General features: G+C 42.8%; 1 protein-coding gene across 21 annotated transcripts in view; it reads right to left on the bottom strand.

Annotated features, from left to right (window-relative positions):
• The window catches only part of GRIK4 (glutamate ionotropic receptor kainate type subunit 4), a 444032-nt gene that overhangs the window by 117732 nt on the left and 312527 nt on the right, over positions 1 to 13773 (bottom strand). For all 21 annotated transcript variants that reach the window (XR_004951076.1, XM_036221747.1, XM_036221742.1 and 18 more), the window contains one exon: positions 6090 to 6251. Coding sequence is in view for 20 of the 21 variants with exons in the window: in XM_036221747.1 (XP_036077640.1) it covers positions 6090 to 6251 (162 nt within the window). In the remaining variant the exon portion in view is untranslated. The remainder of the gene's footprint in view (positions 1 to 6089; positions 6252 to 13773) is intronic.

Raw genomic sequence — 13773 nt, 5'->3', positions numbered from 1 at the left:
TACAACTGTCCTTTACATATAATTCATTTTCCCCTGAGCACATGTGGCTCCTTTATTAATGGGCATCTCACATTTCCTTGCCAAAAGGATATATGGAAATTATGAATGTATAGACTGTCCCTTTTCAGCTTAGACAAATATCTACCTGAGGGGGAGTTAGTTACCCTAATAGGCATTGGCTTCTAGAGCCTTCAGTTTGGCTATTTAAATGATACTATAAACTCATTTCTGTCTCACCTTCTCCCTTGCTTCCCAGTTAATCTCTTCATTCTGAGACCCTCAAAATCACAGAGTATTAGAACTGGAAGGGATACTTAAAATCAACTAGTCCAACTTTCTCATTTTACAAATGAAGAAACCGAGGTGACATGTCCCTAGTATGCTTCAGGCTTCACAGTTCTTTCACAGTCCAGTGCATCAGCCTGGGCTGATCCATATTCAAAACTCCAGCCCTAGACATCTTCTTCTCCCAGTCCAGTCTTGTCAGAGTCCTCCATACATAATCAGACAGCCCCCTTCTTGAAGGGTCCTGGCAATCTGCCCAGGCCTCTCATCTGGATCCTCCCCTGCTTATCTAAGGCCTTGCCTCACATCCCATGCACCTCCAGCTTATCTCCCCAGCAGCCTCCAATCTCCTCCCTTCATCCAATTTCACCTCTGATGGTGTGAGAGCCTGTAATCTCTGTCTCATCAACTTTTCCATATCACCTTAAATCTCCATCCTGAAGCATCTTTTTGCTCTTCTAATTGCTTTTTCCCCTCTGATATTATTTACTAATTTAGCTCTGGAATGCATTTGAGGCTACAATTGGGGAAAAGCAGTTCTGGTACAAAACAGAATCTCCATGTCTCCACTTCTTGGCCCAGTGTTCCTGCCATCTCCTGCCAGTTTTCCATCCCGTTTCCCTTCCCTTTCACAGGCCCCTCTATCTTTCCATGGCTTCTGTTTCTTATCTGTGTGTGCCCACTTCTTGGTCTAGTCTTTGCTTCTCCTGTCCCTGTCTCTTCTAAATATTCAATCCCCTGAACGCTTTAATACTCATTTAAAATCCTCTCCTCTTTCTTGGCACCAAAATGTTGCTTGGCAAGAAACTTTGATTCTCTTGTTTTTATATTTTCATTTGGTTCTTCATTGTTATGTCCTTTTGAGCTGTTTGTAAATTGTTTAGGGGATTGAAAGACTCCATCTGAATTAAGATGAGTCAGTCTGAGTCAGGGAATCGTGGCTGAGTTTCTTCCCCCATTCTTGAAATAAAATGTCTTCTAAATACACACATATAACTCTCATATTCTGGACACCTCCCCAGGTCATTGGATTCCCAGGGTCCTCACAGATGCCTATTTGTTTCTGAACCTCTGTAGCTTAAACTTTGGCCCCAGTACAATACCAGGACAGGCACCATTACAATATCATGGAATGGTTCTTACAATCTAGGTTTTATTCAATAAAATAAACATTTACTTACAAACATCTGTTTTAGCCTAAATACTACTTACTTAATCTTGCCATCTGTCATTTTAATGGTTTTCCATGATTTTTGTTCTTTGCAGTATGATTAATGAAAATGGCATGTGAAACTGGTGCGTATGTGTCTCCATTCATAACACTCCTGCTTGCTTCATCTCAGGCAAGAAGCACATTTGCAGCTTGCTATCAGCCACCTAGGGGCTCACCCTAGGTGGGAGGCACTAAACTTTCTTTTATGGTTACTCCTCAGTTCAGTTACTCTCTCTCTGTGCCCTTAGAACTGGGCCACCTTTCTAGCAAGCTTCACCTGGAACACTGTCAACCTGACTGGGAAGGTGAGGAAGAGAGCAAGGCTCACACACAAGTCAGGAGAAAAAGAAATGGGAGAGACAAAAATTCCAGGAGTGCAGAGGGTCCATAAAGTGTAGGAGAGAAAAAGGAACAGAAAGAGAAAGAAGGAGATTATGGGACAGGGGAAGGTGAAAAGGAAAGCATGAGAGGAGATAAAAGAAGGAAAAGAGAAACAATGGAATGGAGGTGGAGAGAGAAACAGGGAGGAGAAAAGAGGGAGAAGAGGGCAGTGGAGGCAAGAAGAGAGAGGAAGGAGAGCCAGTCCCCACTGAAATGCGAACTGGTCACACAGCCTTTTTTAAAAACTGGGTAAGGAGACAAAATCAGGCTGTGCTTTCCTGGAACTGGTGATTTCTCACCTTCCAGCTCCCTGGCAAATGAAAGAGTTGGGCTGTTTGTGCTGGGAATTTCAGCCCCCAAAGTGACAGGAAGAGGCACTGCTTTTTAAAAGGTAGTTGCTAAGGTGAGAAGCCTTGAGAAACACTTGTTCTATTTGAAGCTGTGAGCTTCTTTTCCACATTCTTCGAGGTGAGGAGTTCCTATGACATCTTCCCTTCCTCCTCAGAGGCCATAGAGACCATGTCTGGAAGGTTCTCCATCACTGAGAGGAAGATTTAGGCTCTAGTCTAGGCTGTATTGAAGTATCAACCCCTTAGCTCTTCTATGCCTCACTTTCTTCACTTATCAAAAAGGGGTGTATGACCATTTTATCTGTTACTAAGATGCTATGAGGAGGAAAAAGAGGTCGAGGCTGGATAATTTCATGGGAAGTGCTACAGTATTATTCAGCTATGTGCTGAGGTGAAGTCAAATGAATAAGTGCCTCTATTCCTATCTCCTAAGCTAGAAAAACACAACCCCATTTTAATGGCAAGAACACCAAAGGAGCTTGACCAAGAGAAAGCTGACTGAAGTAGAAACAAAATCTGTGACCCAGGGCTGGTTGTCTTCTCCCAGTGACCAGTTCTAGGTTTAAGGCTCACACTTACTCTCCTCACACAGCCCATCTGAAGTACGTGACCCAGGTGTGACACAGCCTACTTATACTCTTGTTCTCCACTTCCAGCATAGAAGGAATCCCCAGAGAACCCATCCACTCCCCAAATGCTTCCTAAGCATTCTCAGAAAGCATAAAATGCTGAGGTCTTGGGAAGTCAGAGGCTGGAATGAGAAGAAAAAGTTCGAGGTCAGGATTTTTATATCTTTTAAATTGCCTGGGGCTGCTTTCATGGAACAGGGCACCCTATCCAGGAGTAAGTGTCTGGAAGCCTTTATACCCTGCAGAGCATACCCCACACAGTAAATGAGCATCAGCAAGGTATTTGCTTCTCCTCATTTAGAAAGCCTTCTCTGGTCTCCCTAGGCAGTACTAGAGGCCTTCCTTCTGCTTCCACAGGGGCATATTTCTGGGGACCATTTTCCTAGAGGTAGAGGTAGATTTTGTTCCACAAGTTGCAGACTCTGGAGGACAGTGACTTTAGATCTTCTTGTGATGGATCACATGATGGGCCCCACTCTTCGACCTGCTCTGTACTTAGACCTTTTGTCATGTGACTTTGCATTTTTTCCTCTAAAAGGGTGAAGTACAGTTCCTCATTACCTGACTTTGAGTTTGTATATGTGGCTTTCTTTGGCCAACAAAATGAGGTGAAGTTACAGTATGCCTATTCTGGAAGCCTAGGACTAAGAAGTCTTGTGTGTTTCCACTTGCTTCATTACTCTTCCTACACCACCATGAGAATATGCCAGGCCAGCCCACTCAGCTAGGGCAACGATGAGAGGTATGTGGAACACAGCTACCCAAGGCAGGCCAAGCCTAAATCAGCCAACCCCCACTGCTGAGGGAGTTCAGTCAGATCTGCAGAGCTGCCCAGCTGAGCCAGCTTAGATGAGCTGATCCTTAGCTGACTCTCAAATGCATACACTACATAATGCTTATTGTTGTATACTAGTAAGATTTTGGAGGTCGGTGTTAACACAGCATTTCCGTTGTGAAAGCTCCTTGATATATTTACTAATGTGTATCCCCGTGCCTGGCATATAGAATATTCAATGAACTCGTTTGATGTATAACTGTGCCCTGAAGACAGAACCAGATCCTATTTTATCTTCACAACAATCCTCTAAGATGGTCAACAATAATTAGCTCAAAATTACACATAAAAATCTGAGGTCCAGATGGGTTACACAACTACCTAAGATCACACAGCAAGAAAATGATGAGGCCAGATTTGAATCCAGGTCCTGTGCCACAAAGGCCAGTCCTCATTTCAGTACATGTGAGCATGGCCAGAGTCAGCCCCACAGACTGTGAAAGGTACTACCTGACCTTTGTGTCAGGCATTCCACCAGGTACCAAAGGCCTCTCATCTGCCTTCTCCTGGTCAATGTGAACACTACGGAAGAGCTGAAACCCTCAGAAAGAAATTGGAAATGTGGTATGGAGATCTTTTATTATACTAGGCCAAATGCCAAATGTGGAATGGTTTGAGTGGGAAAGGAAGCAGCAAGTTTTTTTTTCCTTTCCTAATATTGTGCTGTGAGCCTTGTAAGTCTGTGAGCATCTCATTAGAATACTGGAGAGACCTGAAGAACAACAGACAAAACTGGGGGACAGGGCTGTGTTTCTGTGGGGAGGGATGAGCCTGGTCCTATCCATAACATTAAGGATACTCTTCACTGTCCCTTAAGCCATATAAGGGGAGTGAGGAACCCCTTCTTTCAGATATTTTGCCATCAAATCCTTCCTTTGGATTCTTACCTCTTTCAGGTCTAAAACACCTTGTTGGAATATGCTTTGTAACCTTTCATGAAACTCAGTTCTCAAGCCCCTTTCTCCTATCTGGTTCTCCTTATCAAAGCTCTCTCAGCTTTGCATGAAGTCTGACCTCTTAGCTACTTCTTCCTTCCTAAGATTTCCATAGGCTACACAATCTAAAGGGCACAGAGTTTGGTGGGAGGTCACTTTGCTCAGGCCCACCCCTACTAGATCACTACCTTTGCCAAGTACTAACTAGGTGCCCATGTATGCCAATGTCCAGAAATGTCCTTGCTTCTGGACATGTCTTATCAAAGACAGGTATCTCTTCTATTTTAAAAGCCCACCAAAGAATGTCCTACTCCAGGAAGGTACCCAATTCCATTGTCATTTCCTAAACCTTATTATTTTCCATTTTTTTCCCCTCTAACTTATTATTCCACCTGCTCATTTGTTCATGCATTTGACAAACACCCACTAATTGCTTTTATTTTGCCAGGTCATTTTATGGTATAGTGTAGCAAGGGAATAATGGTCCTAGAGAAAGGCAAAATGATATAGTGGTAAAAATTATGAACCGTAAACCCATATGGCCTGGGTTCTGATTCTTCTTCCTCTGCTCATTAGCTGTGTGACCCTGAACTGCTTATTTAACCTTTTTGGCCTCAGTTCCATCATCTCGAAAGTGGAGATGCTGATAGCAGTTACCTCAGAACGTTGTGAGCCTCACATGAGCTGCCTTCTGAGATTTTTGGAGGCTTAACTTAACACAGCCAGGACAAGACCTAGAAGGCCATGCAATTTCTATCTCCTGAGAACCTGTTTTTTTTTTAAATGACACAAGCAGACACACTTGACCTGCCCCATAGAGTAAGGATATCAAACCCAATGGAGAATGGCAGGCAAACCTTTGTTTCTATCACACACATAATAGGAGAAAAAAATGTGAGGAGGAAGAATATGAGTGAGGACACAAAGGAAGCCTCTCTAATGAGCTTCTACTCAGGACAGTAGTCCAATGTGATGGAAAGAGCAATGGGCCAAAGGTCCAGAGTCTCAGAATTTAGTATTAGCATTACCCTGAAAAAAGCTTAAAAAGGACCCCATACCTCCCACTCCCAGCCTAGACTTCAGTTTCTCCATCTACAAAATGAGGGAGCATATTAGCTAAAGGCTTTTCCAACAGTAAGATTCTTGGATTCTCAACCCAGGTAGTTCTCAACACAGTATTATTGAGATTCTGGCCACAGAAGACTTACAGACATCACTAAATGACAACTTGGTGATCTCTCTCCTTGCTGTCTCCTCCACCAGGCTTGCTGTCTAGAGCTCACTACTTCCCAAACCTTTTCCCTTTTAACCATTTTCCAGCACCTTTACACATCGCTTTTTGAGCCAGGCCTGGAGAAAACTGAACTCCAGGAGGGTTTGTGTCCTGGCAGCTGGCCCACAGAGGGGTGTGTGTGTGTGGAGGCAAATGGGCACCAAGGAAGTTTTTTGGTATGTACTTACCGCAGGCCCAGGGAAGGGCACATGGTCACAGTTCTCCTGCCAGGACTGGTTGAGGCTCTGGGCAAACTCTTGGAAGAAAACATGTGATTGGTTGAAAATTGAAAATCCAAGAATGTTGACACGATCATCCACAAGGCTGTCCATTTGTTGGAGAGAGAACTCCTGAAAAGATCCAGCAGTCAGAAACAAAACAGAGTTAGGAAGGGAAGAAGTCAGGAGATGGATTTGCTGGCATGCATCTTGTTGTCTCTTTCTGGTAAAATGAACACTTATTGCCAGGTACTCTGTTAAGCAATAAAGGCCGAGAGATAACTAAGAGTTGTTTAGAAAGCATGTAGTATTGGGAGAGGGGAAGGAGAAAAGAGAAATAAGCAGAATGATCTTCAAGAAAGGTATGTGTAAGATGCAATAGATGAAGAGAGAAAGAAAACTTAGTGTGCTTAGCGGAGGCAGAACTGTGTCCATAGGAGGGGTGACCACTAAGCTGTCTTGAAAGACTAATAGAAATTTTCTGGGTGAAAAATGTGGATGGACAAAAGCTACTCCAGACGGAAGTCCCCATGGATACAAAGGCATGGAGGGGAGAAAGTGTGTAGTCCTTTTAGCCAGTTGCCCATAGTGTGCTTTGACAGAAGCGTCGTTTCTCAAAGTGTGGTCCACAGAATACCTGTCATCAGCCTCACCTGAGTACCTTTTTAAAAAGCGATGCATCCCATCTAATAACAGAATCTGAAATTCTGGGGTCAAAGCCAGGAGTCTGAATTTTCAGCAGGTCCTGATGTCAAGATGCACACCAAAGCTTGAGATATATGGGTTAGCACAGGGGATGCATGGGGGTGGAGAATGGTGAGAATGAAGCTAAAGAGGTTGGCAAGGGCCAGAGCTTAGTGGCTTGGATGCCAAGCTAGGGAACTTGCACTTTACCTGTATATGATGGGACCCGAGGGAACTGTCAGCAGAGAAATGACAAGATCAAAATTGCTTTAGAAGATTCTCAACCTGAAAGTTTATAGATAATGTTGCGCCTTCATTTGTTAATTTTTTTTCATTCACTTAACAAATATTTAAGTGCTTATTGTGTGCCAGACCCAGCACAGAAGATGTTCTAGGCACAGAATATTTGAACGAGAGACACAATTCCTGCTCTCGAGAAGCTCGCAAGTTACTATGAGACAGATTTAGGTAAACAAATAAATACATATAAATTAAGATATCTATGGAGGGTAAAAGTGGGAGACTGCTACTTCAGATGAAGCAGTCAGAAAAACCCCATCTGGATAGTGACATTTAGGAGGTCAAAGGAATTCTCCCAGAACTCAGGACCCTCATCCAAGCACATGGCCCCGCCCAGGTGTTATCTCAGCAGGCTAAAACCTGCAGGCATGAGTCCCATTGAAGCCAGTCAGTGTCATAAGAAGAAATCCCCTCCTCAGGTGGGGTTAAGCTCAGAGCCCTGGACCCCCAAGGCCAACCTCAGGGTGTGGATTATTTGGCTCACCTATCTTGGTTCCTGAAATAATGCTTTCAAATGTGGGTCAGGAACCTTTGTGCAGTGGTCACATTCATCACACATTTATTCCAAGTGCCTCACACAGCTCCATGCCCTGTGGGCACATGGTAGTTAGACCCCAGAACTAACCCAACCACCACTCAGCCTGATGTGACAGAAGGCAGGTGCCTTGGACTTACTTCCTGGTTGGGTAGAAACATTCTTTTCCTTCAGGTGGTCTCTTTTCTTAAGATTTCACGTCTTCAAGCCCCTGGCACATTCCCTGTATCCTCATTCATATCTACACCCAGCCACTGCCAAGGCCTCAGGCTTTAGGCTTGAGCTCCCCTATTCAGAGTTCAGCCTCATTAGCTGAAGCTTGCAAACTGAAGTTACAAAGATTTCTTTGGAAACACCAACCTGATACTGTGGAGTTGAATGAGGATTATGTGTATTTTAGTTCCTGCCACATTTCTGTTAGGAGAACACGAATGTGTCAGAGAACATATTGATTCATAAGCTAATATTACGTCCTGTCTCTCTTAACAGGACAGCTGCCTATGGTACTGTGAGCTATCAGCAGGTATGAGGGGGAAGATGGCTAATGAGAAGAGATGCATTTGGCAAAGGCGAGATGGAGTAGGCACAGGTCAGGCTGCTATCAGGCATTCAGGGAGCTTCTTTACTGGACATGGTTGGCGTAGAGAGAGCTGGAAGATGTCCCCTCTCCCTTGCCTTCCTGTCACTGTGGGCACCTCATCCTCTCTCAACATACACAGCCTAATGAAAGGAGGTGCATTTCAGTAAAGCCCTGATGTTTTGGATGTCCATAGACTCACAATGGCAGTTGGATGGATACAGTAGATGAGGGCTTTGGTGTTCAAAGCTAGGTTCCATACCATTCTGATGTACGACCTTATGGAAGGTCTTTAACTTCTATAGGCTTCAATAATGACAGCAACCATAGAGGTTTTTTCAAGGAATGTATAAGAAGGATGTACGAGTCTTAGAATTATATCTGGCACATGAGAAGCACTCAACACACAATAGTTACTGAAATACTTGGGCAGAGATCTCAGGCAGCTTCTGGCCCTCTACATCCTTAGTTCTACTTGTCTTGGAAATCTGAGTTAGGAAGATATTTACTTCAAAAGAATTTCCTAGGCAAAGTAAGAATGAATGTTAATTGCAGATATTTAGAGATATTTCTTCCAGAAGTCAGCTAGTCTGTCTTCTTGACTTTTAATTCCTCCCTCAATTATATCCTACTTTCAAAGGACCCCTTAAGATTAAAAGACCCAAATCTTTCTTGATAATAATTCATTCTATTTATACTGATTTATGGGAGAGCTTGTAAAAGGACATAAAGGGTGTACTGTGTTCTCTTATAATTTCCCAGGACACTCTAGGATTCTATTTCCTGAGCATCCTCACAGTTAGGAAATGCTTCTTTATGTCTAAACTTAGATTCTCCTGCTGCTATTGAAGGCTGGTTTCTAAATAAATATGGGAAACAGCTGACCTCTGCCAGTTTCTACGGAATGAAAACCTTCTAAGCCAAAACAAAGTATGTTCCTCAGGACACCAGATTTACCAGGGGATGTTAACAAATTTCATGAAAACAAAGTTTCATGTTCAAATAAAGTTAGAAAATATTGCATGTTATATCCTCTTTTTTAAGATTCATAACACATATTAGCATATTAAAGTTTTAAAGAAGTGCTACAGTGGAGCAGCTTGTTTAATTCTGTTTAACCCAGAACTTTCCAAACACATTGACTATGGAACACTTTTCCCTCAAAAATCTATGAATGTCTCACGGTAGTTTTCTACAGAACATACTTTGGGAAATGTTACTCTAAACATAGGAAAACATACATTATAAATCCAAATTCAAGTGGTAGAAACATTTTTCTGAGAAGGATATTTCATAAAATTAACAAATTTTAGGATCGGAGAGGATTAAAGGCCACCTGGTTCCTACTGCCCACCACAAGCTCTAACACAGAATGCACACTTCATGTTCCTTGTGCTCTCCCGGCCACACTGCCTGGTTGGCTGTGACCTTAATTGATATGACAGAAAGGGCTAGGAGCCCTGGGGTGGAACAGGTTCTCATAGTGACCTTGCATCTCTTCTTATAAATGTCCTAGGAAGAGAAATCCTAAGGATCCCCAATGGGAGTGGATTAATTGTTGCAGCACCAGGGAAGCTAGGGTGAAGAGAAGAGCAAATGGTCATCTGATAAGGCTGAGTGGTGGAGCAGAGGCCAAGACCAAGTTACTCCAAGCATACATGGCTTTGTGATAGCCCCTGTGTTGCCATTGCATTTTCCTGCATGTGGTCTTTCTTTCCAAAGGGCTATATGTTCCCAGAGAGCAGAGATGAATCTGCCTCATATGTAAACCCACACTGCACCTGGCACAGTGCCTGGTACCTGGAAGCTGTTTGGCAAATGTTGGTTGAGGATGGTTGATTTAGGATGCTTTAATGCCCTGAGATCCTCACTGTGCCCAACACTGACCATTAATCACATAGTCTTACCCTTACAGAAGGGGTAGGAACATGAGTAGAATTTGTACCAACTCTGGATTGTCTTCTGGAAGCTGCATTACTGTATTTGGAAAAACAAATTCCTGACAGCTTGTTTCCTTATCACTGGCTTAGCTACGTGTCAAATGAGAAGAGTTTTGCTAAATAAGTCACCATAAGGTGTTAATTCCTCGGTCTGGCTATTTGTTCCTAGATAGAAGGCTTGAGATGAAGTTCCAGATTTCCCAACCATAAATAATTACAACAAAGCAACAACAACAACAACAACAACAACAACAACAACAACAACAAAAACTGCTATAATATATTGACTACTAACTGCGAGCCTGGCAGAACTAAGCCCTTCACATGCATCATCTCAATCCATCCATCAACATTAAAATCCAGGTTTGACTGGATTTGTACTGCTCACCACTGTGTGGCCTCTGTGTGTGAGGTACCAAGCAAGGGTCAGAGGCACTATGAGTTCATTGTGACTGTGTTGTAAAATATCTGGCAAAATTTAGTTAAAATTAAATTCAGAATACACATGTCAACTTTAAGACCAGTGAGAAGATTTGCAGCTACAAAATGAACATTGGTAGTCTAAATGAGTAAAGAGATTACCAAGCATCAACTAAATGTCTGCACAAGAAATATTTTAATTACAAAGGAGTCTGGGGCTTGGTATGGGCTCCAGACTGAGCCACTAAATAATGATCTTGAGAACATGGGAGTGCTGAGGTTTGCCCCACACCTCATGTCTGTTTAGATTCAAAAATCCAGAGAAGAAATATGGGAAAACACCAGAGTGAAGCAGGTGGGGGGGAATTAGAAATAAATGCAGTATAATTAAAGACGTGTGGCTAATATGCATAGGAAAGTAGGCAGTCAAATACAGCTTCATGAATTTGGCCACCTTCTGCTGAGAGTTGTTCAAGAGACTTAGCCATTCCTACCAAAACCTCTTTATGGTCACCATCATTTGAGCCACGATGCTTCCCTATTGGCCTGTGGGCTCTCTTGTTCATTGTTGTATCCCCAGTGCCTAGAAAAAAATCACTGAAACCAAAAGTCCTTCCTTACAGACCCTTCATTCCAGAATGGTTCTTACTCTTAACAGAAGTATTTCAAACACTCTCTTGCTTCTCAGTTGCTTTTACTCAAGACTCAGCCTTTGATGCCCTCAACTCCATGCTTAGCTCTGGCCCCTCACTGTTTGCAGAGGCCGGCAGCCTTATATCATCCAACCCACAGTCATTTATTAAACACCAATTTATTATCGAGTGTAATAACATTAACCACTTCCTTCAACATGGCTGCACATAGCTTACAAGACACTCATACATCACTTTTGGTCCTCAAGAGCACACCTGGAGTGAAGAGAACAGGTTTTATTTACAGTCCCATTTGGTGGAAGAAGAAACTGAGGTGCCCAGGAGTTAAGTGTCTTGCCCTAATGACAGAGGTAGCATTAAGATCCGGGTACCTGACATACATGATTAGTACTTATAATTCCATTACTTCCTTCTGTGTGCTCAGTATTGGACTAGGTCACCACAGTATACACAAAAAATGCATGTGTCCTTCCCTGAGCTTCTTAATGACTGACAACTTTCAATGTTCTGGACCCAGAAGTACTGAGAATACCAAAAGATTCCAATTTCTTAAGCCATTATTATGAAGCTGGAATGATGAAAAATATCCTTAAGAACATATCATTCTTAAACCTGAACTCCTTATCTTTTTACCCCAATCCAATTCCCTCTCTTGGTCACCTATCTGTAAATATGACCATTATCCACCCATAATTCAGGCTAGAATTTGGAACTCATCCTCCACTTTGTCTATTCTCATGCTCCTTGTGTCATGAATGTATTGTCACTGGAGAATATTTTACTTTTCTAACATCTTTTGAATCTGTCTCCTGCTCTCCATCCCCATCCCTTTACCTCAATTCAGCTCTTTACCAGCTTGTTCCTGGGGCAACGAACTAATTGGTTTCCCCTCCTCCAGTCTAGCATTTCTCCAGGTTCCTATTTCATGTTATTGTTAGAGGGATTTTCCAAAACTATACATTTGACCATGAATCCCTCTTTACTTCCAATGCTCCTTACTGAACAGAGGACAAAATCAAACTCTTTAGCTAAGAACAGACATGCCTCCTCATACTATGATTCCCATCTACTCCTCTGCTCATTCTTTACTTTGACCTTCTTCATCACCCAAGCCAGGCATAACTGGCTACTGTCTCAATTGGGTTACCACTGTACCTCATAGGTATACCTATTGATCTTGTTATCACATGAGTTTGTTCAAAGGTATCTACTGAAGACTGGGTGCCGTTGAAGGCAAATATATTTACATTACCAGCACCTACCATGGTTCACATCATAGAGAAAGAAGTCAACACTATTGACTAAATAAATTTAGAAGGGAGTACCTGCCAGGCTGATCCTCATCTCACTGCATGGGCAGCCTGGTCTCTTCAACTTTCCAAGGCACTTCTTCGTAACTATACACATTCATTTTACCTTGGAACCTAAGGCATGGCAGAGTCTAATACCCAGACTCTTGTCTCACAAGTGTCCTCTTAGTCTTTTCTCATGAAAGTGCTGGAGCCACCAGGAGTCCAGCATATCCTGAGTATCTTTATATTCTCTTCCTCCCTCCAGCTACTTGTCTGTCTATTTATCTGCATCAAAGCTGTGTTCTCTGCAGGCTGAGTGAATGATTTTTGTGTAATAGGTCCTTGAAGAAAGTAGCTGCTGGAAGGCTAATCCATAGCTGCCAGTGGATTCCATTTAATGAGAGATTTATTCCTAAACCTCCTGGCTTACAGCTTCCCTAGATTCTTCTCACTACGTGTTTCCTACTTATGGTGATAACTATTATCTGAATACACTCCTCCCAGGAACTGCCCCTTCTGTGCTTTTCTATCCCAATGTGAGTCCACAAACAGAACTTCAAACGCAGACTGTATTCTGTCTTGTTCATTGCTCTGTTCCTTGTACCTTACCTTGAACCTGTCTCAGAAAGTGTTCTGTGCGTGTTTATTAAATAAACTAATGTTCACCTGTAAACGCCCACCAGGGTGGGACCACCTTTACAAAGACTTCAATCATTTGCTCCCAGGAAAAAGAAGGCAGAGGCCAGGTGGGAGAACCCTCCCATTTCCACCTCAGCAGCTGTGATTATCTTCATTTTATAGTTAGACCATTCCAGGACTAAATAAATAGTTATTAACTGTGAAGCTGAAACCACAGTGGGTCAAACTTACATTAGAAATGATGGATACCTTGTGTTCTCCATTATAATGGGGAGGACTACTGCTTTTCTGCAGCCCAGCTTCCTTTATCAGGCAGTGATTCCTTGACTCTGATTCTCTTGCACTCAGAATCCACTAATTAGGCTTCCTGTGTACCCATCAGCTGCTAAGCCTCGCTTTCCAGGTCCCAACTCATTAGCTTCAGGTATGTAGAGACCAAGGTACCCACCCTTCTCACAGGAGTACAAGGAGTTGTTGAGGAAGATAAGTGATGCTGTCAATCAGTAGCCTTGGCCTGCCCCCATCTCTGCAGCAGAACCAAATAATGGGCTTCCACAGGGGCTAGTATCTCGCTGTCTTCCACATGCTCAAGATCATTCAGGAGGTATATGACT

Source organism: Rousettus aegyptiacus, unplaced genomic scaffold, assembly GCF_014176215.1.
Source record: "Rousettus aegyptiacus isolate mRouAeg1 unplaced genomic scaffold, mRouAeg1.p scaffold_m13_p_5, whole genome shotgun sequence".
Taxonomy (NCBI): Eukaryota; Metazoa; Chordata; class Mammalia; order Chiroptera; family Pteropodidae; genus Rousettus; species Rousettus aegyptiacus.
Note: the sequence above shows the minus strand (reverse complement) of the source record. Positions and strands in the feature narration are given on the sequence as shown.